The 27,683-nt window shown below is 47.5% G+C and overlaps 5 protein-coding genes across 5 annotated transcripts; 2 read left to right on the top strand and 3 right to left on the bottom strand.

Moving 5' to 3' along the window:
• Positions 1 to 819: 819 nt before the first annotated feature.
• F4817DRAFT_356560 (polysaccharide lyase family 4 protein) lies at positions 820 to 3,469 on the bottom strand (the record flags this gene model as incomplete). Its single annotated transcript, XM_049305804.1, has 11 exons — positions 820 to 831; positions 869 to 1,067; positions 1,142 to 2,043; positions 2,095 to 2,133; positions 2,185 to 2,210; positions 2,264 to 2,351; positions 2,470 to 2,515; positions 2,569 to 2,683; positions 2,831 to 3,180; positions 3,237 to 3,416; positions 3,447 to 3,469. The coding sequence occupies 11 exons, from the start codon at positions 3,467 to 3,469 to the stop codon at positions 820 to 822; spliced, it is 1,980 nt and encodes a 659-aa protein (XP_049162406.1).
• Positions 3,470 to 5,934: 2,465 nt separating this feature from the next.
• F4817DRAFT_356559 (glycoside hydrolase family 76 protein) lies at positions 5,935 to 7,205 on the top strand (the record flags this gene model as incomplete). Its single annotated transcript, XM_049305803.1, has 2 exons — positions 5,935 to 6,153; positions 6,300 to 7,205. 2 exons carry the CDS (start codon positions 5,935 to 5,937, stop codon positions 7,203 to 7,205), a joined length of 1,125 nt encoding a protein of 374 aa, XP_049162405.1.
• A 2,254-nt stretch (positions 7,206 to 9,459) lies between these two features.
• Positions 9,460 to 12,158, bottom strand: F4817DRAFT_356566 (P-loop containing nucleoside triphosphate hydrolase protein; the record flags this gene model as incomplete). The annotated part of the gene is made up of 3 exons (XM_049305806.1): positions 9,460 to 9,464; positions 9,839 to 9,878; positions 10,485 to 12,158. 3 exons carry the CDS (start codon positions 12,156 to 12,158, stop codon positions 9,460 to 9,462), a joined length of 1,719 nt encoding a protein of 572 aa, XP_049162404.1.
• A 2,833-nt stretch (positions 12,159 to 14,991) lies between these two features.
• F4817DRAFT_326943 (P-loop containing nucleoside triphosphate hydrolase protein) lies at positions 14,992 to 20,800 on the top strand. The gene is made up of 11 exons (XM_049301972.1): positions 14,992 to 15,335; positions 15,391 to 16,875; positions 16,931 to 17,709; positions 17,860 to 18,186; positions 18,253 to 18,633; positions 18,782 to 19,230; positions 19,289 to 19,354; positions 19,406 to 19,660; positions 19,718 to 20,179; positions 20,252 to 20,406; positions 20,461 to 20,800. The coding sequence occupies exons 1-11, from the start codon at positions 15,241 to 15,243 to the stop codon at positions 20,567 to 20,569; spliced, it is 4,563 nt and encodes a 1,520-aa protein (XP_049162403.1). The 5' UTR covers positions 14,992 to 15,240; the 3' UTR covers positions 20,570 to 20,800.
• A 1,297-nt stretch (positions 20,801 to 22,097) lies between these two features.
• F4817DRAFT_312532 (FK506-binding protein 1B) lies at positions 22,098 to 22,883 on the bottom strand (the record flags this gene model as incomplete). The annotated part of the gene is made up of 6 exons (XM_049300139.1): positions 22,098 to 22,125; positions 22,193 to 22,234; positions 22,365 to 22,385; positions 22,448 to 22,508; positions 22,574 to 22,638; positions 22,759 to 22,883. The coding sequence occupies 6 exons, from the start codon at positions 22,881 to 22,883 to the stop codon at positions 22,098 to 22,100; spliced, it is 342 nt and encodes a 113-aa protein (XP_049162402.1).
• Positions 22,884 to 27,683: the final 4,800 nt, after the last annotated feature.

The following is a 27,683-nucleotide window of genomic DNA, read 5'->3' as shown; positions in this document are numbered from 1 at the left end:
CGTAACGAGAAGGTCTAGGGAGAGAGGGTAATATTTTAGATGGCTGATGCTGAAGTTCCTATACGCCAGCCTGGTCTAGCTTCTCCCCCCCTTTTTAGCTAGCTAGTATAAAATCGCACCCCCTTCCCCTTAAAAGCCGGGTCGGCGAGCTGAGACCCCGCTATCACTGGTGATATTACTGTCGAATTCGTAAGGATTTGTACCGGTAAGTATAACATTTGTGATCAGACGATAATATTGCATGATCCTTCCCGCTAGGCTCCCGGGGAGATGCGGATTACGTTAAACTTGGAAGGGGTGTTGTCTTTACCGGGTATGCCGTACCAATATTCAGACTATCACTTGCATTAGATAGCTAATAGCAAGGGGAAAGGCATGGAAGGCTTTTTAACTAATATTGGAAATGTCAACGTACTCTCTAATGTAATTTATTCCTTAAGCATAGTACCCTCGTCGTCCTAAGTCCAATATAAAATAGTCAGATAAGCCGTATTGCCGGCTGTAAAGTATATAATTCAACTTTGTATATACCCCTCGACCTCGTCTAGTTTAAGATATATACCTACATAGGTACCTGATATATGCTTTAGAATGTGTATTTGCAAATCATGTCCCGATCCATAGCTTACAACGCCCATCCCCTAAGGCACGAGACTACTTTCTATTTAGAGCGGAGCACCCATAACAACGAACGCCTATAGAACACACAGCCTAGTATGGTAAGAAGGGGAAAGGCTTGTTATTAGATATATATAGGTAAGCACTAAGGTTATTTTTAGTTACAGATACCCTCAAAGGACTCTAATTAGCGTGCGTAGTCTACGTGGCCCTCTTACGACCGCATTTCTTCGTCGAACTAACCTTTAACCTCTAGTCTCAGCGCATCGTACTGGACATATACGGAGTTAGGCAGCACCGCGCTCTCGTAGTTGGTCGCGTTGAACGGCAAGCTCAGGACGATCCTATTCTCACCCTCCTTGAGTAGAGCCGGGTCGAAGACGAACTTGTTCGCGATGTTATAGCAGATTACTGCGGAGCGCACCGCGCACGAGCTGCTCTGATGCCACCTATCGAAGCTGTTAACAATTCCGAAGACAACGAACTTCCTAGGTAAATCCAGACGGATAGATTAGGCACTCACGGGATAATCCAGGGCTCGAGATCCTTCCCATTCACGCTGACGGTATACGCCAAGTTGGCGTGGGGCTCGGAAGCGTTGAAGACATCCGTGTTGCCCGCGGCAGTCTTAGCCCCAGCTAGCTGGACCGTGAATGTCGCCTGCTGCTTCTGGTCGAGCTGGGACTGCTCCAGGTCGAACACGATAGTCCAGTTGTTCACGTTGCCGTCGCCGATATACGGCTCGGAGCGAAGGTAGTCAGCATAGCCACCGAAGACGCTCCAGTGCACGTAGTTCAAGTCCTTGCCCACGTCGCTCTCGCCAACCTCGAACGTGACGCCCTCTGGGAAGTCCTCGACAAAGTCGTGCGCGGCCCAATATACCCTGTACTGCTCAGGATGGAGCGGGTGTGTCGGATCGCGCTCGTAACCGTGCCGGTATTCACCGCTACTCTTGTCAGGCGTGCCTATGCGGAATATCTCCTCTCCCTCGCTTTCCTCTTCCCATTTAACCTGAGTTGTCTTTACTTTGCCGGTACGCACTTCTACATCGTCCTGGACGTACTGCCCGAATATACCATCGGCATAAATCGTAAGCCGATACGTGTCCTCCTTCACTCGGGGGATGGTGGCATGACCGCTCTCGTCGATCTCGACCCAGTACTGGTAAGCCTTGGTGTCGAAGGCGTTATCCTGGAAATCGACCCCGTTTTGCGATAGTACGGCAATGGGGTTTTTGGCGTTCTTAGGCAGATCTACTTGCAGCTCCCAAGTCGCGCGCTGCTTGCTGGAGACGTAGTTAGGCACGTATCGTGCGATGGAATCGTAGAACTCGGTATTCCATTCCGGATCTGCGAACTGCGTGGCATCCTCACGGAGAACCTGGAGGTCGGTTCCGGCAGGGAAGTGATTAAAATAGAAGTATTGCTGATCCGGTCAACATAGGCGTGGGGGTGCGAGATTGCGTCTTTAACTTACTGGGCCAAATGTTCGGTCAAACCCATTGGTCATGTTTGGCTATTAAGTTGTTAGTACCTTAGTACATCTCGATGATGAATGTCAACTTACCGTTTGGTCTCCGTGATGGTTCGAGACTGTAGTTTGAGTTAGTGTCTTAATTTGGGTTCATGACTGGTTATCAACTAACCCATATAATCGTATACAATCCCGTCGACTACCAAGTCAGAGTGTAGAGGGCCTCCGAAGTAGGTTTCCTTCGTGTTCATAACCATCCACTGTAGAAATACAAGTCAGAACTTATGTCTACAAAGTATATTTCCTCTATCATCTCATCCCAAGTCACAAGACTTGTATGCTCACAACCGATGAACTTTCAACTGGTCATCTACTTACAGCTCCGAACGTAGAATTGTCCGCAATCTGGGACCCATCGGCATACCTATCAGGCCATGTCAGTTTACAGCTTATTTAGTTGATCGGAACTCAACTAACATCCCATGAGCGTCATGATTTCTCCAAGTATCCTGGAAGGTATACTTGGTGAAGTAGTCTGCCTCCTGCTGGACATACGGGTCATTAGGCGTGTTACCCATGTACCACGTAGCATCTGTGACACTCGTAGTTAGTATTTTCCGAGTGCGAGGACTTCACGTGCGGAAGAATACGAAGTCATGTTTCGGGCGTCCCCGAAACATTTTCTCCCCGAACCTCCGGCTTGCGGGACTGTTCAACCTAGACTTTATTAATTGCTCACCCTGTACGACAACCTGGTTCTTCTTGGCTTCCTTACCGGGAAGCGGTGCATACTGGACTCCGTTGGTCGCGAGATGCGTCCATATATCCGAATTCGGACGGAACAAGGTTCGAAATTCTTGTAAGTTGCGCAAAAACGGAGTGGTCTCGTTGTGGTACGCAATACGTGAAAATACGTGTAGGCCTGTCTCTCCGTCTCTGAGGAACCAATATTGCTCGAGAACTTGGCCGGTAGGGGTGTATGTGTCGGACATCTTGATACCGCCGAAGCTTGTCCCCGTCGAGTCTGTTCCGGAGTATAGCTCATATGTCGGCTGTGCTGATCCGGGTGTCCAGAAGCCCTTCGGGGTACTTGATTGGGCTCAGCACGTTACGTTACTTTGTAAATGTTTCATAGTATTACTTACCAGTAACAATCTAAATTGAATATGCCGGTAGATCCTGAGCGGGTGCCGAGGAGGTTCTGACCATCCAACACGACGGCATCCATGGCACCAGAGGCCTTGTCGACACGTGTGTATAGTCGGTCATTCTGGATGACGAGCTGGGTTTCATTCTCGGTTGCTACCACTTCCGCGTAAGCACTCCTGGAAAGAGATAAGAGAATGAGACATGACCGAGATACTATCCCGGACAACATCTTGACTCAACTTCAAGATTCGGACGCGTGATACAAGAGCATATTAGCCTACCTTGTAAATATTATTTTAATGAGGTAGCTTGTTTATATTGTCGATCTTCGGAAATGTCTTAAAGCGAATTCCTCAGACTAGGGGGAGCTCTATCCATATTCAAGTAATTATTCCGCCTACTAAACTCGGAGACTAGGGGAAGAAAGTATGAATGCGGGGGAGTTTGTGGGGTGAGATCTAATATTAATCATGGAGGCTCGATTAACGGCACATGGCTGCGGAGAATCAGGTTGGAGAGAGGTCATGGGTATATTCGGTGTTCGGTACAAGACATAGCGAGGTAGCTGGCTGGAAAGAAAGGCTCAGGTGAGTTGTCGACTTTGACTTTGTGATCAAGAAGCTATCGTGACTTTAATGACACTCTAGTGAGTGAAACGAAACTCAGCTTTTGATATGTTTCTTGGCCTGAAAATAACCTTCAACGATGTGCTATCTTGTTGTGGGGATTCTAAGCTGTATTGCATGGGGGGAAGCTGAAAAGGGCAGCTGTAGATCATTCGAGATGGCTGGTGCAACTGATATTTTGGAACATATGACCTATAGAGACGGGTTTAATAGGTGTTACACTTGGCTTCGTAGTTCAGATGATTTTAGCTGATATTTGCATAGTGATGCCATATTCCCTTTTAGACCCCCTGTCACTCTCGGCTTGTTTCCAGCTTGGTTCCAGTCAGCTGGATCTGGGTAGCAATTAGCAGTTGAGTGATTTGTTGAAGAAAAGGACGACCGGAAGCATTAATGATATTGGTTTTAATCAGGACTCATGACTGCCGCTGCATGTATGTGTTTATACGTGCTTATATGCTGCCTGTCGTAAGGCATACACACATAGCATACACATAGCATACACACATGGCATACGCATATAACAGATATAGACAATATACACATCATCTCCGTCGTTCGTCATTGTACAGGATGGATGCATGTAGATGCATGTGGCTTTTGGAGTTGCTGTTGTACAATTGGACGGAGGGGCGGAATAAGAATAAGAGTAAACTCCACATAATAGGTAGTTTAGGTAATACCCGACCCGCCACGGTGTATTGTACCCCACCGCTAACCTCCTTTTGCTGATAGGCCGCTATTATTAAAGTGTCCCACCTATTTTACTTGGACGGTACTTACATACATATGTACCTAAGGTACTAGCTCGAGTAGGTAAGCACCTCATCGAATAGGGGAAGGGGAAATCAATAGCTGGATAAAGGTAAATCCGTTATCTAGCATAACTTAGATAACTTAGATCCGTACCTTAATTAACGCAGCCTGGTCAACCCCAGTTTCATCTAAACGCCCTGAGAGACGTACCACCAAACTCTCAACAACACAAGTTTGGACTTATCAGCGTCTTTTTGTTCAAAGTTCGGCGGCTATAGCAGGCATTGGTCTACCACGAGGACCACAAAGGCCACGAGGTCGCCTGCAGCTATCCGGTGCATTCTTGTGACCATATGGCAACTTTTTTCGAAAATAGATGAGTTCAGGGAAGATCTGCTCAAAAAAGGTCGGCAAGATCTAAGCGGACTTTTTAGTGGATCCCTACGGTCTACATACCGCTCCGGGATTTATTATCTTTATTAGTTGCTCATGCAACACGGGCAGACGGGGGTCTAGCACAAGTCTAGCACAAGTCTAGTACAAGTCGAGTACAAGTCTAGCATGAGAATCATGCCTGTTCTGAAACACAACACAACCCTATCGGAGATCTTAGTTCCTCTGCCACAAGCTTAACCCGGCATTTCTTGCGCCTAACACCCAAACTTGTTCATCCCTTTCTACGATTGTCAGTCGTCTATGTAGGTACCACTCGTCTACCAAAGGTCTACCAAGGTCTACCAAGGTCTACCGTGGCCTACGCACCGCCAATCATCTAATGCCGCGATCATCCTCATTGGGGTCCAAGAAACGCGCCCGCTGGCTCGGCTCGCACAGAGTCCTGCCTGGTCCTACCAGCCCTACTGTCAACCTGATCTACGGGTCGCCGAGACGACCCATGTCTAGAATTCGTATTATTACCTTTTGTACATGTCTGATCAGATCCGTGGCAGGCTCATGTGAGTAATAGTAATGTTGTGACCATGTACGTATTATGTACCGATGATATGTGAGCTCTCTGCCCAGGTGCCGGGGTTGTTTCGATGGCACGGTCCACATCCTCGTTACTCTCCCTTAATATCCTGTGTCTGTGATCGACTTTACACTCACTACATTCACTACATTCACTTTTCACTCCATCAAGTGGCGACTCACAGTCTTTTCCTATATTTTTATATAAAGTCATTCTTTTGCCGGCAGGTTTCTGGAAATATTCTGCCCCTTATACGAAACGTATTCTTCTTCTAACTATAATATCGTCGCCATGGTTTCCTCTTCTTTCGTAGGCTCCCTGGCCTCCAGGGCTATTTTCTTAATGTCTAGTCACATCAACCGCGCAGACCAGGCAACATATGCCTCGCACACCGTCGACGGATTGAAAGCTTTGCAAACATGGTACAATCGCGAGACGGGTCTTTGGGATACCACTGGGTGGTGGAATAGTGCCAATTGCTTAACTGTGTTGGCCGACTTTGCGCTCGTTGATCCGGCAGCTTCCATCAGCCTGAATATCCCAGAGATCATTCAGAACACCGTAAGTATACCCAAAATTTTCACATCTCTCTCTCTCTCTCCCTGGCTTTGCTTGGGCGCCTAAATTGCGTGAAACAAGCTATGCTATTCAAAAACAAAACCCGAGATTATTTGCGCTTGGCCAATTGCTAATTATAAGCGCCGTAGTATGACCAAGCGCAAAAAACCCAAGTACAAGCGACAAAAATTCTGTCCCCGATAGGACTTCCCATATCAACGTACGTCAGAGTACCAGTATCAAAAAGAGCAGAGATTGGCAAGAGGGGTTTCGACAACTTTCTTAATGATTATTACGACGATGAAGGCTGGTGGGCGTTAGCTATGATCCACAGCCACGATGTTGGTGTCAAGGGTATTGGAGATCAGCAGTACATCCAAGCCGCAGTCGAGATCTTCGAGGATATGAAGGGGGGTAACTCTACTTGCGGTGGCATCTTCTGGAGTAAAGTAACTCCATACACTAATGCCATCGCAAATGAGTTGTACCTCGCTGTGGCGGCATCCCTTGCGAACCGGATTCCCTCTCGGAAGGATTACTTTCTTGACATCGCCCAAACTCAATGGAATTGGTTCAAGAATAGCGGTCTGATTAATAAGGATAATTTGATCAACGACGGGCTTACTGATGACTGCAAGAACAACGGCATGCAAACCTGGACTTACAACCAGGGGGTTATTCTGGGTGGATTGGTGGAGCTTTCCAAAGCCACGGGCGACAAATCGCTACTTACCACGGCGCAGACTATTGCTTCAGCTGCTATTACTAAGCTATCCAAGGATGGTATTCTCTTCGAGGGCTGCGAACCGAACTGCGGTAGCGACGGTGCGCAGTTCAAGGGCGTTTTCATGCGCAACTTACACTACCTGCAAGAGGCCGCACCTATGGAGCCCATCAAGAACTTCTTGCTCACGAACGCGGATACGATTTGGGCTAAGAATCGCAACGACAAGAACCAGCTTGGAACCACTTGGGCAGGACCTTTCGGAAATGCGACAGCTGGCACGCAAAGCTCTGCTCTCGACACTCTGGTGGCGGCAGCAGCGGTAGCTTGAATCACACAAATCACACACCGCTTCGTAGAATGGGGAATATAGGCGAATTGGCGTTCAGGATAATTGGCACGGGATGCTAGTAGATACCAATACCATTCATTAATATTATTATTAGTCACCTGCGCACCGCAGTCGCAAACTAGGTGCTTTTCCTATAGTATAGCACTATGTAATCAACCAAGCGAAGATTCATAATTTTCTCCAAGGGTCTAATCCAAGCTACCAATGATAATTCAGGGACGGTTCTCCTCAACGAAGGTCATTTCCTCGTTAGACACGTAGGGCTTTGGTACGGCGCCGGCGCGTGCTTGTACGTGCAGAATTAGGCTGGCCCGATCCCCAACGTCCCGTGGTCCCTAAGATGACTGCGATCGGCGTCACTCTGGGAATTCGTTCGACCGGTTGAAGTAGAGTGATCGACGTCATAATAGGCAATGAGGCCGTGGGCAAGAGAGCCACAAGACCCTCCCCGCGGAATTGGGAGGGTTGCGATCAACAGCGATTTATACCGGTATTCCGGGAAATATTGATTGGGTTAGGGGTTAGGGGGTGGTAAGGTGAGTGGGTGGTATTGGGGTGCGTTGGTTAAAATCCCCCAAGACCCTTTCCCCTTTTCCCCTTTTCCCTTTTCCCATCCCCTATTCGCTCTGGTCCGTTGGAGATTTCAAATGTCGCTCGCTATATACTACGCTTCCCCACGCCCCAATTTCGAAGTCCCGTGCCTGCATACATGGCTGCATTCATTCATTGTATGTATGCCGTACGGTATGTAGGTTAGGTACATGTTAGGTGCGTCTACATACATATACATACATACATAGCTAATACTACGCTACGTATGTAAAGAGGCCGACGACTCCATCTCATACGTACTGCACGCGACCATGGATAGCGTTGTTATGTAGGGGTCCAGCGACATTGCCATGCCCTCGCTTCGGCAGTCTGCCAGGCACTCTAAATGAAACGCCGTCGCCGCGTTGCTGGATTACCTAGGCCTTGGCACGCACGATGGAACGTTAACCCAGGGCCGCGATATTAACCCATCTTACTCTCTCTACCTTGGGCCTAACACGAGAGGAAATGTATACATAGGGGACTTGTCGCCGCCCATGGTTTGTGGGAAGACGGATCTGGTCTGACCTGATCTGTGGCTTACTGTAGGTAATTTATATATATATTGACGGGCGTCGAAGTGCCGACGCTGTGTAATATGTGTATGTATGTGAGCTTGTAAGTATGTGTGATTTATACACAGGATACCGAGGGAGTGTTGGTGATGGTGCAAGCTAGGAGTAAGGCCGTGTTTTTATTTACTGCATATACATATGTCCGTATAATACTATACTACTATACGAACTTACGACTTCTCGTAGCTACGAGGCATCTTTCACTCCGGCACGCCGGCGCCGATATATCGACGGGCCGGAGCCCTAATTATTACTACATATCGAGAGCTAGGATCGTGGATGAGGAACTTGTGCTTCTATACGGGCTGCACGTAGGGATCATCACATGCGAATTCACTCTCTTAGTTTTGCTACGTCTAAGATGTCAATACGGACCCGGATGTCAGTAATGTCTTGGAATGACGGTAAGGCGAAAAAGGACGCATTGTCCTGGTAACTCGTGCTTCAGAGCACTAGGTCTTAGTTTTCTCACGGATATCCCTGATAATAATACATTTTCCATACCGCTCGTAGCTTTCGTAAACAGTTTTGCGTACGTAGCAAGCAATTTTTGCGTCAGTGTTTCTTCGGAATAATTAATCTCGTCGGAGGTGGCTGAGTCAGTGTCTCTCAGCAGTGTCTCATATGGCCTCTATTTATGGAGAACAAGGCTCGAGCCAAAGGTAAATATGACGGCAACGCATTCCAATACCTCGTGGACTTCGAGATAAGTATGTAAGTGGCGTCTCGGTCATTGATACCGATCGATGGCCGATAGTTTAGTAGATCTGAGACTTCAGGTCCCACGGCAACCATGTATATACAAGGTAATTAGCACTTATGGCTATTGTGTAAGGAGTTCAAGGAAATCAGTTAACATGAAATTATTCTATTCAAATTATCTTAAACCAAGTAGCATGCCGTTTGAAATATCCAACTCCGTTGCCTCGGAGTTCTTCGGAATTCTTTGACTACTGCCGTCTAAATCTCGGCACCGCTACGCAGACAACTAGAATCATTACCTACATATAGACTCTTAAACTAAGAATAGTCCTCTTATTTCGTATCGTAGCTAGCGTTCATCTGAATTATACTCTAGTTCTTGATCTCGAAAGCCGTGCCCAGATCAGAGCCGCACCGTCCAAACAAAACTCGCATTCTATCCCTTCCACGTCCGTTCCGATCTAATCCGGAGCGCAGATTCCATTCGGCACCGACGTGCCCAGTAGTAAATTTAGTCTTATCGTCGACGAGGTTCCCTGCCTAATTAGATCGAGACTGAGTATGCAAGGTGTGCGTATCTGAGTTGTCGTGCTACCTCAAAGGATTATACTACACCTATGCCTCCATAGGAACCCAACCACGTCACTTAAATTCAAGGCACTATCTAGATACATATGAGTTACCTGGCAGCTACTTGAAAAGTACCTTCGGATATCCCAGCATCATGGTTCATAGTGAGTGTACCGGGACAACAACTATATAATAAAACTACCAACACCGCAAACTAGGAAATATGGGTAAACAGCTGATTCTTCACACCGCCGGTTTGCGATGATGATATGTTTCGGACGTATACGTCAGCCTCTCCTGAGCTGTGCGTGGCTGTACCACGCAAGGGCGCCTGTGGCATCCCCAACATCCGAACGGTATCAGGGAATTAGGTTATTAATAGAAACGGTGATTTAAAAGACGGGAAGCGGGTTTGTGTTTGCCAGTGGAACACTGTAGAATAGTCTGTGCAACAGAAACACAAGGATTTAATATAAATTTCTATTGCTTAATACTACGCGCGGTGAAGATCGCGGTACGGTATACGCCAAACTCCCATGTGCTAAATATCAACCTTCCAGAGCCGCTAGCAAGAAGGAATACGGGGCTATGGGGGACGCATTGTCGGTCCGCCGTTTGATCCATCTCGAGATCATCTTCAATGAGGGCAGCTGTACACAGAACGCCACTACTATTAACCCCAGGTACCACCTCCTCCGCCAGACCGTCCAACCTTTCGCTGGGCGCTGAGTCTCCAGTCGTCTTCCGCCGCATACTTGTTGTACAGCGGCTGGATCCTCTCAGCTTTCTTACGCTTGCTGAGCTTGTCCGTAGGCGCAACCTTGAAGAAAGTAGGTGCAGCTTGGACAAGCCACTTTGGTTCGATGCTAGTGGTGTAATGCATGTACTCCTTCGTAGTGAGAACTAGCGTGTGATAGATCACCCACTCTGCCTGTTTCCCGAATAGTGCTGAGCTCGGATGTAGGTAGACTGGTGTACCCTCGACCAAAGTCTTGTAGCCTTCCTGCGGGTCCTTTCTTGCTGAGTTGCGAAAGAAGCCCGAGCACAGAGCTTGTCTGACCTTCTGGGTATCCCCGCCGCAGGAAGCGATGGGATGTCGATAGCGCTGCATAATTTTCGCTATCTGCTCGCGGACATCTTTCGCTCGCTTCATTGAACGTGCTTGGATGAAGTTCTCAAAGCACCACGGAGCCGAAAAGCCGCTCTGCTTCCAGGCGTTGTAAACGTTGAGAAGGGTAAGATGATCGCCGGACGGATCGTGGAATTTGGCCTTCTTTTGATCGGCTTGGGCTTGTTTTTCCTTCGGTCGGTAAAACACGTTGAGATTCAACATGGCTACGATACTAAGCATCTCATCGGAACAGCTCATATCAACCGCGGCGATCAGGACTTTAGCTAAGGCAGGTTCCATAGGGAAATCGGCCATCTTACGGCCAAGACGAGTTAGAAGGCCTTCGTCGTCCAATGCTGACAGGGCATACAATTCTTCCAGGGCAGTCAACATGGTGTTTGTAGGTGGCGGGTCCATGAAATCGAAGTGAAGGAGATCATTGATGCCCATGGCCTTGAGCATAAGAATTGTATTCGCTAGATTCTGGCGCTGGATCTCCGGAATGGTGGTCGGAAGCATTTCAGACTGATAGGCGGCCTCAGTATACAATCTGAAGCATTTACCAGGACCGGTTCGTCCAGCACGGCCGGCGCGTTGGTTAGCTTGAGCTTGTGAGATCGGCGTGACAACCAAAGAATCCATGCCAAGCTTTGGATCGTAAGCATTCTGCTTGACGAAGCCGGGATCCACAACGTAGTAGATGTGATCAATTGTGATAGAGGTCTCGGCGATATTGGTAGCTATCACAACCTTTCTGCAGCCAGGAGGTGCAGGGTCAAAAATCCTGCTCTGCATCTCACTAGGGAGTGCTGAGTATACCGGAAGAATAATCAGCTCGGGGACACCCGGGCCGAGGGCCTTCATCCGTTCGTACAGAATTTCTGCCGCGGTGTCAATTTCCTCCGAGCCGGTAAGGAAAACCAATATGTCTCCAGGGGGTTCCGTAAGGTGGATCTGCATGACCGTCACCAGAGCTGCATCGAGGTAGTCCGACTCAGGTTCTCTGCTATATAAGATCTCCACAGGGAACGTGCGACCGGGAATGGTGAAGATGGGGCATTCGTTGAAGTAGGCCGAGAATTTGTCAGCGTCTAGAGTAGCCGATGTGACAATGATCTTCAAGTCGCTTCGACGCTTGACGGTCTTCTTGAGAAGTGCGAAAAGAACATCAGTCGCGATAGTTCGCTCGTGGGCCTCATCCAACATGATGACAGAATATCGCTTTAGATCAGGGTCAAGCAGGATCTCACGCTCCAGCATACCATCTGTCATGTACTTGATTTTGGTCGCTGGGCTCGTGCAGTCCTCGAAACGGATGGTATAGCCGACCTCTTGACCCAGCTGACAGCCAACTTCTTCCGCGACACGCTTTGCCACAGACATGGCTGCGACGCGACGTGGTTGCGTGCAACCTATCATGCCATTGTTGGTGAAGCCGGCCTCAGCAAGATACTGAGTGAGTTGAGTAGTTTTGCCGGATCCAGTCTCGCCTACGACAATTAGGATTTGATTCTCCTGCACAGCTTTAATAAGCTGATTTCGGAAAGTGAAGACGGGAAGGCTTTCCCTCTGCTGCTTGATAGACATGGTTGTTCGTCTACCAAATGATTGATCTTTAGGTGCGACGGCTTTCTTCCATTCAGGTACGGCGTCAGGTTTTGGCGCGATTGTTTTTGTAGTGCGCAAATCACTAGCAAATTTTCTATTGTCGGGATTTGCCATTGGGTCTTGCCATTGAGATGCAAGATCAACCTTTGACTCATCCTGCGCAGCTTCCACTTCTTGTTGCCGTAGTTCTTTTCGCTCCTTCGCTAGTGCGGTACCTGACATTGCTGCACGGTTCAGTGAACCATCTGGCGCCTTCACAACCCTAATCGGCGATAATTCAAGTGATTGCTTTGTTTGTCCCGTGAGGAAGGGGGGTTCCTCCTCCCTCACTTCAATATCGACTTCCTCTTCTAATTCCATCTCGCCTTCCCCTCTCAAGGTAGCATTGTAGTCCTCTTCTAAATCCGGGTAGTCCGATGCTTTAGCCACGCCCGAAGCAATAAGTTGCCGTATCTCCCATCGTTCTGGCGAGGTCATCCTCTTTTTATGCGGCCTCGGCGGGCCAGTATAATTAGAAAGAGCAGCCAAATTATCGTCGTTGCGAGGGGCTACACCGTTCCGACTACCAAGACTTTCCATATTGGCGCCCGACTGTATTCTGGCTTGAGGTGCAAGGTCCATACCTGTCTCTTGGTCGACGTCCTTCATAGATAGTCCTATCCGGTTCGCTTCAATCTTGACAACTTTGACCTTGACATCCTGCCCCCTTGTCAAGAGATCCGAAGGGTGGTTGACTCTCTGGCCTTGCACCAGATTTGAGATATGTACCATTCCGTCTACTTTGCCCTTCACACCATGTAAATTGACGAACGCGCCAAAATCCTTAAGACCAGTGACATGACCATCGTATACTTTGTATAATACAGGTGAATCGTCGACTTCGGGTTCGGGAGCGTACTTGAGTCTACGATCATCGTCGTCCTCGTCGTCATATTTCCGTCTCCTTTCTTTGTCACCGTTGCGGTGTGATCGATGTTCGTCGCGCCCATCCCTTCGGCTTCCTCGTTCTCTAAAGCTACTTTTATAATCATCATCATCGTCATAACCTCGATCTCTACGATCCTTACGATCCCTAGAACGATATCTCTCTTTTCTTTTATGTCCCAAGTCCGTGCCGTCTTCCCTCTCGGGGCTACGTGACCGTTTCCTCGATGCTCTTTCTGAACGTGTGCCTCTAGCTTTACCTTCCAATCCTTCCAATAGCGCTAACGTCTCGTCGATATCGTCCCCATTTCCAGCCTTAACTTCCTTGTCAGGAATGCTAAGGCCCTTGAAAAGTGTCTCTTTCTCCTCAAAGGTCCGAACTGGCTGATGGTCTTCTGCTGCTGCTTCCTTCTCGGCCCTGAATTTAGGGTGCATAGTCCGGACTAGACGGTCAACACTGTCGAATAAACTGTCAGGCCAACTTGCGCCGCCCAATTTGGCCAACTCGCTCTTGAACTCGGAGAAACTGCTGCATTCTAGTCGTTTAGCAATAATAAATTCGGCTAGGGTCTTTTCGGAAATGCCCAAGTGATTCTGAAGCTCGGAGGTGACCTTTGACACGAGCGACAAAAGCTCGAGCTCGGCGAAGTCGTCGTCCATTATGTCGATACTACCAGGAAGAATGGATATTATCGAATTGGGGAGCGTCGTAGATAAACGTTAGCGCAAGCCTCGAGAGGTAGAAACGAGCGACAATTCAGTATATTGTTCGCATTTCATATCGTTATAAGTATTCCGGTGGTGAGTCACTGGTATATTACATGTACGTATGGCGTTTTCGCGTTCTACCGCTTTATCAATATTATAGGTATTCGGAAGGCAAAAAGTCAAGGCAACAAGCTCGAACCAAGTCAAGATACGCGCCACGCCTTGCCTATTCGTGGCTGATACGTACCCCGCTGTACTTACATAAGTATGTACCTAGGTACATACATATACCCAGCCCTGCTAAAGCTTAATCTGATTACCTAATTCCGCATTAGAAGATATGTACAAAGTACAAAGTAAAGAGTGTGATAACGCACTGTATTCACTATCTTGAGATCTCTAGTCTTTTTCGGAGATTCCACATTCTTACAACTACAATTACGACTCCTAATCTAAATCATATATCTAAGGTACGGCATATTAACAAAACCAGCGATCTACGAATACTACCCGGTAGTTGGTATACCTAATGAGGAAATATGTTTGGTTCGAAAACTATCCGATTGACTGCTTGCACTACCCCAAGCCAAATTCTTCCAAGTCTCATGCTCAGCATCATTTATACTATACATAGGCCGGCTGTTGACCGTCGCCGTCTTCTTACTCGTCGGTGTACCTCTCTCGTCGCTCATCAAATTATATCTTATCGTTCCGCTGGCTAGTAAGAAGAGCTCATGGTGCATCCGAATGAGGTGATCCTGCTGACGCTCCACTATGCTGCGGTACACATATGCATCTTTGGACGTTACCTACCCGGATCAAGACAATGTGACTCATTCGGTGAAAGAACTGCAACCCACCTTGGATGTAGGTATCGAATAGCTGAGGTAGGCGTAGGCGCCGCCGGTATACCGGTGTAGATCTGCTTTGCTGGGTATATATCGAAGCCCGTAACATAGGATCCGTAGTCTGGTCAGAATAGCTTCAGGCAATTAAGATTAAATTTTCCCCTCTTGGCAGGGGTCCTTTCTGAACTAGGCTCCGAGCCTATCCTAGCTGTAGTTATCGCCGAGCACGCAATCTACCTACCCAGATAGTTTGGTACCGAGTATTAATTACCCGAATAACAGGTTGACTCTTCTCAATGTCTGTGTTGATTAATTGAGTATCTATCACGACTCACCATATCTAGATGTTGAGGCTTGGGTCACTACCATGAAAAGTCATGGATCAAGTCATCTTCAGAGACTATGGTTGGGACGCGGTTCCTTTCCGCTCCCAATCTCTTTTCACTTTGAAGAGCGCCTATGAAAAGAATACGTACGTTCTCCCCGGATAAGTAAGAGGATAAGACCCTAATAACTGACCCCTCTAGTGCTTCGGATCTTCAATGGGTTCACAGCCTTTCTCATTTTGCTAAAGCCGGCTACCTACAACTTACTATCGTCGTTGCGTCCTTCTTTGTCATTATCAGATATTTACTTCACCGCCCTTACTCCCAGGTTTCTAAACCTGAAGGGAATATCCAAGGAATATCATTACCGTTTGAGTTATCCGGCCAGATATTTCGGGCTGCTTCTCTGGCCTTTACGATTATTGCCGCTACCCAGAATGCAGGCCGGTGGACAGATGTTACCGTCTTGGCCTATGCCTTCATTCTTGGAATCTTGCGCCTGATCAATGACTTAGAGTGGAGACACGTTGCCCTCCACCACGTTAATGCCGTCCTTACTGGTTCTCTATTCATCCTTGCTATAGAGGAACTTCTTCCGTATATCGATACGGATTTCTCTAGGAGCATAAGTCCAATAGTAATCTGTAGTGTATCAACTTTGACTGCTGGTGTTTTGGTAGCTCTTGTCACACCAAGAGAATGGATACCGCCATCGTTGAGTCTCGATTTCTACGAGGAGATGCCAATTAAAGAACCCTCCCCCGAAGAGACCTGCAGTTGGTTGGAGTACTTCGTAACGTACGAATGGCTTACGCCTCTCATGATCAGGGGTATGCGTCGACAGGTGACTCTAGATGAGCTTCCTACACTCCCATGGTATGACGACCCGAAGCTTCTCCTTTCTAGGATTAAGGAGGCACGCCGGAAAGGCAAGTCCACGCTCTGGACGCTGGCATACTTCCTACCTAAGGAAATTGCCGCTATGAGCACCTGGGTTGCCTTGGCTTTCCTTCTCGAACTCATAGCCCCATACGCTATGTATAAACTGCTTGGCTTCCTAACTAACCCCGAGAAGTCTCCATTTCGACCCTGGGTTTGGCTAATACTCCTGTTTGTTGGCCCACTGTCGCGTTCCGTGTGCTATCAACAATATATCTTCACATCGACTCGTTTAGTTGTACGTGTCAGAACTGCATTGACGCAGGAGTTGTACTATAAAGCAATGGACTCGATGGAATTAGACGACGATGTGTTCACTGAGATTGCTACCGTGGGCAAAGGTGAAGCAATTAAGCAGGGTACTACTTCGACAGGACGCTTGGCAAACCTCATGGGTGCTGATATAGAATCCATTATAAGAGCTCGAGACATCGTCCTAGTAGCCTGCGGAGTATCGGTTGGATCAGTCGTAACTCTCTGGGGTCTGTATAAATTGTTAGACTGGTCAGCCCTCGTTGGCATTGTTGTAATGATATTTCTATCACCGCTTCCTCTTCTGATCGGTCGGCGTATGGTAGGTATCCAACATGACATGAAGAGAATACAAGACTCGAGAATTTCAGCCATTTCAGAGTACCTTGCCTCAATTAGAGCGATCAAATATTTCTCTTGGGAAGACGCTATTATCAACCGAGTCAACGAGATTAGGTTCGGTGAGCAAAAGAAAATATGGTCCCTAAATATGCTGTAAGTTAGGCCTCTCCTGATACTACTTTAAGACGTACTGATGGTCGAATGTTAGTTATATCGCCCTAAATCAGCTTACGGAAGCTATCCCCAACCTATCACTGGTTCTCATATTTGCCTTGCAGGTACTGGTACGCAAAGAGCCCCTGACGGCAGATGTCGCTTTCACAGCAATAACATTGGTCCGGACGCTGCGCCGAAACCTGTCGCAAGCATCTCAAATGTCACGAGGCATCACCGCTGCAAGTGTCTCCATCAAACGTCTAGACCGTTACTTCAATAACACCACACCCTTGCGTTATCATCCAGTTGGCCCGCTTCATATTAGTAATGCTACCTTCAGGCGCAATAAGAATGCATCATTTGCTTTGAAAGATATCTCTATCGATTTTGCCGAAGGTGGGTTAAATGTAGTAACGGGCCCGAGTGGAAGTGGGAAGTCAACACTCCTCATGTCGATCCTGGGTGAGACCATTCTTGAGAGCGGCGAAATTACATGCCCTAAGGATATTGCCTACGCATCTCAGAGTCCTTGGTTGCAAAACGAGACGATTCGCGAGAACATTCTCTTCAACAGCCCCTTCGAGCAGGTACGATATGACCGGGTGGTAAACGCCTGTGGTCTTCCGATCGACTTTAACGAGTTCCCGGAACGAGACGGTACTGAAGTCGGCGAGAACGGGGCCTCCCTATCTGGAGGTCAAAAGTCTCGGGTTGCTCTCGCACGAGCACTTTACTCGAAGGCCTCCGTAATCCTACTGGATGACGTATTTTCTGCTTTGGATTCTAAGACGTCGGCATTGCTGTGGGAGGAAGCGTTTTGCGGAGATCTACGTAAGTACATTTTAGAGTTGTATAGAATCCCCTTCAATCCCATTTCCGGATACAGGTCACTACCAAGAACGTTCGGGTGTTGTCAGCATATTTATTATGAAACCCCAAAATCCATTCTGGTCTGAGCTCCTCTAACTATCGAAATTGCAGTCAAAGGAAGAACCGTGGTACTTGTTACCCAAATGCCATGGATCGCGCCTCAGGCGGACCTCTCCATAACTTTAGAAAATGGCTCGGTCAAGAATATTGAACAGAATCTTGACGTCGTTCGGAAATCCGTGACGCTAAATTCAACGACTCTTGATGACGGCAATGTCGATGTGACAGCGGAAACGGCTGCTTCTAACGGTGTCGAGGGCAGCGGCACAACTACTAATGGAAAGAAACCTAATGGCGACATAAAGAGTTCTCAGGATAGAAACCGGGATGAGGTAACGCAAGAGGCCATGAAGACTGGGCAGACAGCTCGTCTACAGTGTGAGTATTACCTTGTCTATATATTCCTCCAGCGATGAAAATGAACTGACGAGCATATCCTTCAAGTCTTTCAATACATGCGGCTCTTTGGTAACCCATTCTATGCCATACTTGCCATCATAATGAGCACCCTTTCTACTGCCACGTTTGTTGGAATAGGACTGTGGATTGCAGTCTGGGTTGACGCGTATGGGAGAGATGACGCATACGACATTGGATTCTATCTTGGCATCTACGCGTTATGGAGTCTTGCAGACGCCGTTTTCAATGGGTTAACCTACATCGCATATGAGAACGGCGGTTGGTATGCTGCGCGGTCACTACACGCTACATTTATAAAGGCTATGATGAGTGTTCCCCTTTCCTGGTACAAGGCAACACCGGTTGGTCGAGTTGTCAACAGGTTTTCACGGGACATGGACTCCATCGATACAACATTGGCTGGTAGTAAGTCAATCTTCGTCAGCCCCTATTTACCTCTCGGCCCGTTGTCTCAGCATTAGTACTGCATAGGCAAACACGCTAGTATCCCGTAAATCATACGGGATACTATGGCGGTAAACTCTCATTTAAAGGCTAATTCTTCTGAATATAGTGCTCCGACTATGTGTCGAGATGGTCACACGGCTCGGCTTCCAAATTGCAGCCGTCGGTTCCGTGCTTCCCATCTTCATGTTACCCGCCGCCGCCTGTTGCGCCGTTGGGATTGCCGCGGGAGAAATGTACACAAGAACTTCCGTAGCGATCAAGCGGCTGGTAGCATCTTCGCAGTCGCCCCTGTTCGCCCAGTTTGCTGATAGTCTAGCTGGTCTCGCCGTAATCCGCGCTCGCGTAAATATGCCCCAAATCTTCGGCGATCAACTAGCGGACAAGTTACGGGTGTTCGAGAAAGCTTGCGAAGCCCAGTACAATTGTAACCGGTGGGTTGCGCTTAAGGTCGATATGGCGACTACCTTAGTCACAGTCGCCGCGGGTGCTATTGCTGTATCCCAAGCAGGTCTTGTAGCAGCTGGACTTGTCGGGTTTTCGTTAACAAACGCGACGGTAAGACAATTCTTGTCTTTGAGGTTTATCGGACTTGACTTGCTAATACAGAAACCAGACACTCAGCCAGCTTATCATATTACTTGTGAGGTCAAGTAATGAGCTTGAAATCGAATTACAGAGCGTGAGTTAATCTCAGAGATGCCTTGAGGGACATATACTAATACAGTTATAGTTCCATCGAGTTCGAGAATATGCCGCTGTCAAACCCGAGGAGAACCCGGATGAGTACAAAAGCGTTGGCGAACACTCTGACAATCCCGAATCCGTCTTGCCTGAGGACTGGCCGACAAACGGACAGGTCGAGTTCCGTAATGTAACTATTAAATACGATGTAGATGGGCCAGAAATCTTGAAGAACATTAACCTCAAATTTGCCGCCGGCGAGAGAGTTGCTGTTGTCGGACGTACTGGGTCTGGAAAGAGCACTGTAAGTCTAACACCCAGAATCTAAATGGCAGCGTATTAACTTAGGATTTACTTGAAGTTGGTTTTATCTTTACTACGTTTCACAAACATTGTTTCGGGGCAAATACTCTTCGACGGTGTAGACATCACCAAGTTTCCACGCAGGAAGCTCCGAGAAGCACTTACAATTATCCCTCAAGAGGCAGTCCTGTTTAACGGAGACGTGAGATCCAATCTAAACCCAACCGGAAAAATTCCCCCAGAGACGTTGGAGAAAGCCCTCCAGTACTGCAGCGGGATCGCTTCTTTCCAATTCCATCAGAACGGAGAACGAGCACAGAACGGCAACGGCAACGGCCATTCTAACGGGATAAACGGTACCTACTCTGACGAAGTGCCGAGTGACATAGGAATCACTCTTTCGACACCGGTAAAGCCTAAAGGAGAGAATTTCTCTCACGGTCAGCGGCAGGTACTGTCACTCTGCAGGGCTTTGGTACGCAAAAGCAAGTTGCTGCTGCTAGATGAGGCGACTGCAAGCGTATGTGTTTTTAGTTTGCCCCCTTTCGCTTTTACCGTTACCTGCTTGCATTGACTAATATTCCTACCACAGATGGACTACGAGACCGATCAAGGAATCCAAGAAGTCCTGAGGAAAGAACTGAACGAGCACGGGAGGGATAGGACGCTGGTCACCATCGCACATCGCCTGAAGACGATCATCGACTACGACCGCGTGGTAGTTATGAGTGCCGGCACAGCCGTTGAGTATGTGTTCTCACTTCAAAATGAAACTAGAATATCAGCTAACCAATTATTCAGGGTCGGAAGCCCGAAAGAGCTTTACGAGGGCAAGGGACAGTTTTACGACATGATGAAGCATAGCGGGGAGTTTGAGGATCTGGAGAAGTTCCTTGCCGCCAAGGACTAAGACATATTTTTTTTCCAAGTCATCACAAAATATAGAGATGGACATATATAAATTTGAATAGCTCCAATGCCGATAGACAAATGGTATGAAATACAAGTTCCGGGATATAAATGTCATCTACCCCTTTCATTCCTATAGGATAACTTCGGGTGATTAGGTGAAGTCGAAGTGTGGCAACACGGGCTTCCGCGCTTAACAGAGGTTTTACAAAAGCCGCTTTCTTCCGGTCTGACTTGCTTTTTCTGACTTGCTGTTGGTCTGATTTACGCGGGGAACTTCGGGCGCAACTTTTATATAGTTCACACCACTATTGATGACAAGGTTGCATCGGTGTCCAAGAGTCGAATCTGATTATCAAGACTCGATGAGCAACGCAAGGGCTTTCCCCCTCCTTTACACTGTTGGAAATATTCAGGCCGCGATAATTGGGTACAGTTGGTCTTAGACATGGATTCCCGACTATCGAAATTTTTGGGGGATGGTATTTTGAATCGCAGTAAGTCATTCCGCCACTATATTTAATAAGCAATGTAACCTGCCGCTTGAAATGATAGGGGTTCCGGATATCCTTATACCGGCCCTATTGGCCTATTGGCTCATGTAATTCTATCATCGCCTATTTTTACGGTCTCAAATGAGACCTCGGGCAGAACCAGAACGATGTTGAGGTAAATATCTCAAAAAGGAGACAAAGAAGCTCATTCGTTTCTCTTCTTACGCAATCATTCTATATTCATCACATCGTATTGCACAGCAACCACGAACCCGCAAGCCTAATCTTTCCTATATCTATTCTCCGTACGATGGAAGCGGCTGGAAGCGGCCACCGTGTTACAACGGCGGACACCAACGTCGGCCGATCGCATTCTCCTTAGTAGATTTGTCGACAGACCTGTCTCAGATTGTGTAACTGACCGCACGACCTCACTCTACGGTGAGCTATCTAAGCGAAGTCAAGTTGTATATGTTCATCAGGTGACTGGACATACGACTCGCGCGTTTATATTGTAGATCTTGGACATTTCCAACTCTTCGCGCGAGACGCATTAGATACTGCTAGAGATATCGACCCCATACCCCTAGGAAAGGGTGTCGATGCACAGCACACTAAGTTCGGTCACAAACTCGAACTTTTATTGCAACCTCCCGTCTGCTGTGAAACAGAGATTCTGCGGGCGGCCTCGATTCGGGCTAGTACAGGTCTAGACGGATGGCTTTAGAAGGGATTTATAATCATATGATACAGTTGCATCTGGGAGGTAGCAAAGGTACTTTGATCCATCTGCGAGTCCCAGACATTCGGCACGGGTATCACGAAAACAGAGCACAAGCGAGTAGAGGATCTCAGTGGTCAACGATTGTCTGATTCTAGCCTCTCACACAGAAGCCGCCCTAGCCCATGCTGCATGCAGCAAGAAAAAAGGAAACCTAACTGAAGCGAGAACCTCCCATCCTATGCCGTACTCATTGCCGGATTGCATGAACTAAAAGTCCATTCCCATAATGGAGAACCATCTCGAATGACAATTTACTGGACCTTCTTCAGATGAACATCGCTGGAAGACAGAGGTTAGTATCGGGCATGATCTCGGACAACATGTCCGCTTTGGCTATGGTACTTACAAGATTAAGTCAGCATTGGGGGGAATGTGGCCAGTGAAGCCTCTAAGAGATTTGTCAGTCCCGCGTCTCTTAAGAATTGTGCCGTTGGGGGTCCAAGAGGGGAACGAGTAGAGTGGATATTGTCAATTTTGCATATGAAAATTAGAGCAAGGGACGGACGGGAGGAGCTTACCTAGCTCCGTAGCCGAAGTCACTATAGCGATGTAAGTTAGTACAAATGCTAACTATTAGTTACGATGGGGGGTAGTATCGTACCTGGTGATGTCGAGCGTTGCTTTTTCGCCGACCTTCATCTGAGGAACACCCTCATCCCAACCTAATATGCAATACAACATCAGTATCAACATGCAAAAGAAATGGATATCGAAGAGGATAGCGTACCCTTGATAACCTGGCCAACGCCAATCCTCGTGACGAAGTCACCCCGGCCAACCGAAGAGTCGAACCTGGTCCATAGGTCAGTCGACTGTTATGAGCCTCCAGCTATCCTTGACGTCAATGCCAAGCCAGCATTCAAATATCTCAGGTAGCGGGGCATTGAAACATTGGCACACTGCTGTACTCACTGCGTGCCCTTGTTATTCGGCTTGGAGGTGTCCTTGAGCCAGCCAGTATATTCGATAGTAACAGTCTGGCCGGGAGAAGGCTGAGCTCCGGTGCCTTCCTGAATGACGGTCTTGGTGACGCCCATGGTGATAGTTGGATTTGTGGTTGGAAAAAGAAATTGTGTTTGAGATTTTTTTTTCTTCTCCTTTCTTTTTTCGTCAATTGCTCTGGTGAGTTGACGAAGCTACGATGGAAATGTTTTAGCGTTTTTTTACCACTGCGGAGACAAGTAGGCGTGGGTACCCGAGAGGGCTCAAGAATAGCGGTAGAGGTGGTTATTAGAGTAGGTAGTTATTGTGCAATGTGGGTAGAAGAATAGGAGGGGCTCAAGGACGACCCTTACTCACCTTGGTATAGAGTATCCAGGTAGACCACAAATAAATAAGAGTTGACTTGAATGGACTACGTCAAGCAGGAAAAACTCGGGGGGTGGTGAGGGAGGAGGTAGTCAACCTTAAATAGTGAAAACGGGGGAGGACGAAGAACGAATATTTTTCGAGCGCCTGAGTTTCATGGATGAAGCACGTAATAGGGCCCATCAAGTACCTTAATAGGGCGTCAATACCTATAAGTAGTATATGTACATGTACCTTGTGATTTAGAGTACATACATAACGTACATAATGTATACATAAACTAGCGTATTGCATTGTTACCCCGTCCCTCACCAAAATATGTAGGTCTTTACAAAAGTCTCCAGCTTCCATTACTTCTAAGCTGTAAATAGTAGGTAGGTGCAAGGTGGATGCTTAGGATGTTGGTGTAAGTTCCATGTCAGTTGCCCAGGTACCCGATCTACAACAACGTATGACAGACAGGAACAAACCCGAATGTGCGGGCGAATAAGGTTTCCCCAAGTAAGTTTGTCCTCCTTTTAATGAATTCTTTCCGACAAAACACACAGAAAGGTTTAAATGTCACAAAGTACCTAGGTACATTGTATACGCGCGCATACTTCAAACATTACATAGTACCTAGGTACCTATGATGGAACCTTACGTCAATCAACATGACAACCACACAATACATTGACTACATTGGCCTACACAATGCGCACCTATTAGACCATGCCCTAGACTAATAAGGAACGAGTACATAATTTATCCTTATCCTTCATATGGAAAGCTGCTTGTATGTATGAATTTCTCACTTTACTTCATACATTAGTAGCAGCAGCTACTTTTTAGCTGGAACTTTTCTAGGTGCCGCACATTGCACGCCTCATATCTACCTCATACATGCAGGTACTTTATAGTAAGTACATAATATTTTAAAGACATCAGGTATACCTAAATTGAACTATTTGTTCTTGCACCTATCATATGTATTACTTAACATGTACCTAATGTGAAGTAGTCTTTAGCACCATAAACCTAATCTTAGGTATCTGTTTCCGTATATATCCGTCGTGCTATTGGTTTACCTATGTATGTAGCCAGAACGCACTAATCGAATTACTACCCAACATATATAATCTACCTAGGTAGGTACCTAGTCAATATGTGGTTACTGGTGTATATAGGGTAGTTACTGATGTAGTCCCAAAATGTATCTGGGTTAACAGCACTATCTCAAATAAGTAATCATATCGTGTATGTGTTATATTGGGCATATATCAGGTAGGTAGTTTTATAGCTTCTATAAGGTATCTTCGTATAAAAACAAAAAACAAAAAAACGGCATGCATAGCTACGTACTTGACGGAAAGTCAAAAGAGAAAAGTACGGACTTGACCGCGGTAGCGCCTTCTGTTGTGTACGAATTCCGCACTGGAATATCTAAAATAGTCGAGGAAAGAACGTCCTCTTGAAGATCTTTTGGGGTTCGGTGCGGGGCTATCCGTGGGGTTGGTCGGTCGATCGCTTCCATGATAGATCCTTGCAGGGCACTTGCATTCTCCCACCTTTCTTTCCACCTTCTTAATGTTCTTATACGCTCTGCTAGTTGTGCCTATCTGCACGTTCTGCATGTTCTACACGTTCTATAGCGTATGCGTATCTTGTAAGATACCCATACCGTCTCGTCTGATTCCCGCATTTGGCGACCCTGCAGCTTCTAGCATCTCTTAGCTCGGCTAGGGTCCATAGATGGGATGGGAAATAATGTGTGATGCTTCTGACTTGTTCACTGGAGTAGGGTCCCTCGGTGTGGTGTCGTTTTGCTTGGGAGCTCTGACGTTTTCAATACGCCTCCTTTCCCACCGCTTTGAACTGGACAGACAGACAGACAGACAGACAGACAGACAGAATAGACGTGCTTGGTTTCGTCGCAATTCTCAGTTTAGGCTCGTGCTGGATCAGCTGATAACTTCTTCTGCAGCCTCTCGTGTCACTATGGTCCGCCAGCCGCTTTGCAAGGCACCTTGAGGCACATTTGCGACCCCTCTAGCAAGCTGGCAAGCTGAAGGTCAACGTAACCGCCACTCCTCCACCTCCATCTGGCATATGCAACGCGGCCTCGGCCTACTACCTACTATCAAGATAAGGAGGTAGAACTAATCTATCTCTACCTCGGGATATGAAGGCATCATCCAGAGTAGGTGCAGGAGGGGTCCTTTGTTTCATTCCCTCTTGCTCGTGCGAATGCAACAAGACGTCAGTCTTCAGCTACACGTTCACCCTGCTCTACCCATACCAAGTGATGGGAAAGGCGGGCGATCTGCAGGTGCACCCCTAGCCGTCATAGCGCCCAACACGTTTTCGGATAGGTTTGCGATATCTGTCAGCATGATTGGACCTGTCGCCCATATGCGCATGTGCAATATGGCATGGCCCGCAAGGAGAGCTACCAAGATCTACGCGGGGGACACTGCCCCTGCGAATGAATCCTTCGAAGGTTCCATAGCACATGACTGACGCAAACGTCTGACAGGGAGTTGCAACAGCGATACGGAACTGCATTCTCGCCCGGTTACCTATCCGTCCACCTACCCACTCACGCTGCGGTTGTTATAGGTTCTACTAAAGAATTTTTGTATCTATTTCGCGCATAGCCAACTTGACCGCCTCCAAGACACTGGGACCTGTTGTCTCGGCGACGGAAAAGGCGACGGAAAACGTTCCGCCCGTTCTCTTTTATGATATCAATTGCCGATCCAGGACCCATGGCTGGGGCAGCGAATAAGATGAGGCGACTGATGCAAGGGATATAAGTAAGCATTCTATCACATCTCAATCTGCTTGACATTCTCTGTGCTACCATCCCACAACTCGCGGGGCGACAATTGAGAGGGTAAAAAGAAGGTAAAACGAGGAAAGCGTAGAAGCACTCTGCGAGAAACCGACGCGATCACTCATCACCAGACCAACGCTGCACTGTAGAAGGACGCCACTGGATTGATTGCCCGGAAGGGTCTTCGCTTCACAGCAGTTACGTCACTTGGAAAAAGACACCTCCGATGCTGGATAGTTAGGCGACGGTCTTCTGACATCACCAGCCCTCAGTTTCTCTCCTTGAACCCGTGCACGAATGCTACCCGAGAAACCCATTGGACGACGGATGCATAAAGTGAAAGTAATCATCCCTAGCGGATAAGTAACAACAAACCGCATTCCCTATCCTAACATAGCTTCCCATTATTACGCCACTCATCTTAGCAGGTGTATGCATTAAGCCATCAACTCAACTGTATGTTTGCTAGGACCATGTGGAGGTTTCCCTGGGGAATTAGATCGGGAGAGATCCAGGGTAACCTCACTAAGTGAGACGTCCATCGATCAGTTTGATGCAGCTACGCGAAATCTTAAACAAGACCAGGGGTGACGCGGCTCTAACCTTTTGTCACCACTATATGTAAGTCTCGGTTGTGTGCATGTACGACAACACTCCCAACGTAAAGGGAGCATGCAAGTCACGGCGGAATCCAGCTCGTAGTCCTTGACGGCGCCTCATCTTACCCAAGTAGACGCTTGAATCAAGACCGGGGATTGGCCCCCGAATGCAGCCGCATCGCATATTGGGCAATCCGCCGACGAATGATGTCATAGGCGAAATGATATAGGTATCTTCCATCAGCCTTTAAGCCTTTCTCTATCAACATATGCTGAGCTAGAAAAAAAAAAAAAAAAAAAAAAGGCTACGACGACAACCGGCAACTGCTCCGCTTCCGGCGATGATTGGTCGGAACGACAGGCGTACTTCCCGATTCGCACCAAAGATGATTCTCGAAGGAGCTCGTGTTAAATTAACCTAGTCGACTATAATAGGTGACTCACTCATGCGTTGTGGTCAATGGTAGGGTGCATTGCTAAGATATCGATCACAGCCCTCGACATTGGTCTGAGAATCTAGTACGCCTTACTTCTACTAGTGTGCTGGTTAAGAGCTGCATACCGACATAAAGGGGGCAATATATGCGATGGCTAGCTTTACCCCGTCATTGGAGCAACCCTCGGGCCGTACGAATCCCTCTTGATTTACATACGGTATGCTTCTTGAGATATGGGCCATCACAGAACTTCAACCCGAGAACTAAGCCTCGATTCGTGCCTATTTGACCCCTTGAGCGTCTAGATCGCAAGGCCCTATACGTCATAGGAAGATCGGCTGCGGTTCTAGTGACGCCATACAGGAGATATTGGCAATGAACTCTGCTTCGCCCTATCTCTAAGGAATGGGTATGGTGTGGGTAGAGTTCTGGTAAACTCTAGTATATACCCCACCCAGACATCCAGACCGCGGATTAGTGATCCTCGGATAGTTTGAAAGGCGACTAATATCTTGTAGGGCATGATTGCATAGGAGCTCCAGATATATAGCCATGTCTAGGTATGAAGTACGGTCAACATGATAATGTTGCTTGGATGGTATACTGTACTTGTTTTGGGGGGGAGGGAGCCCCTGCTGATTATGCGTAGAAGGGTTCAAGATGCCCCGACGATATGTC

Source organism: Daldinia loculata (genome assembly GCF_022478755.1).
Source record: "Daldinia loculata strain CBS 113971 unplaced genomic scaffold F4817scaffold_6, whole genome shotgun sequence".
Classification (NCBI taxonomy): domain Eukaryota; kingdom Fungi; phylum Ascomycota; class Sordariomycetes; order Xylariales; family Hypoxylaceae; genus Daldinia; species Daldinia loculata.
Note: the sequence above shows the minus strand (reverse complement) of the source record. Positions and strands in the feature narration are given on the sequence as shown.

Excerpts from the sequence above, each read along its gene's own strand:
- F4817DRAFT_326943 (XM_049301972.1), top strand. The coding sequence starts at position 15,241 with ATGGATCAAGTCATCTTCAGAGACTATGGTTGGGACGCGGTTCCTTTC. Across the intron at positions 15,336-15,390 it reads AGCGCCTATGAAAAGAATAC|TGCTTCGGATCTTCAATGGG; the intron begins GTACGTTCTCCC and ends TGACCCCTCTAG. Across the intron at positions 19,355-19,405 it reads TTGAAATCGAATTACAGAGC|TTCCATCGAGTTCGAGAATA; the intron begins GTGAGTTAATCT and ends ATACAGTTATAG.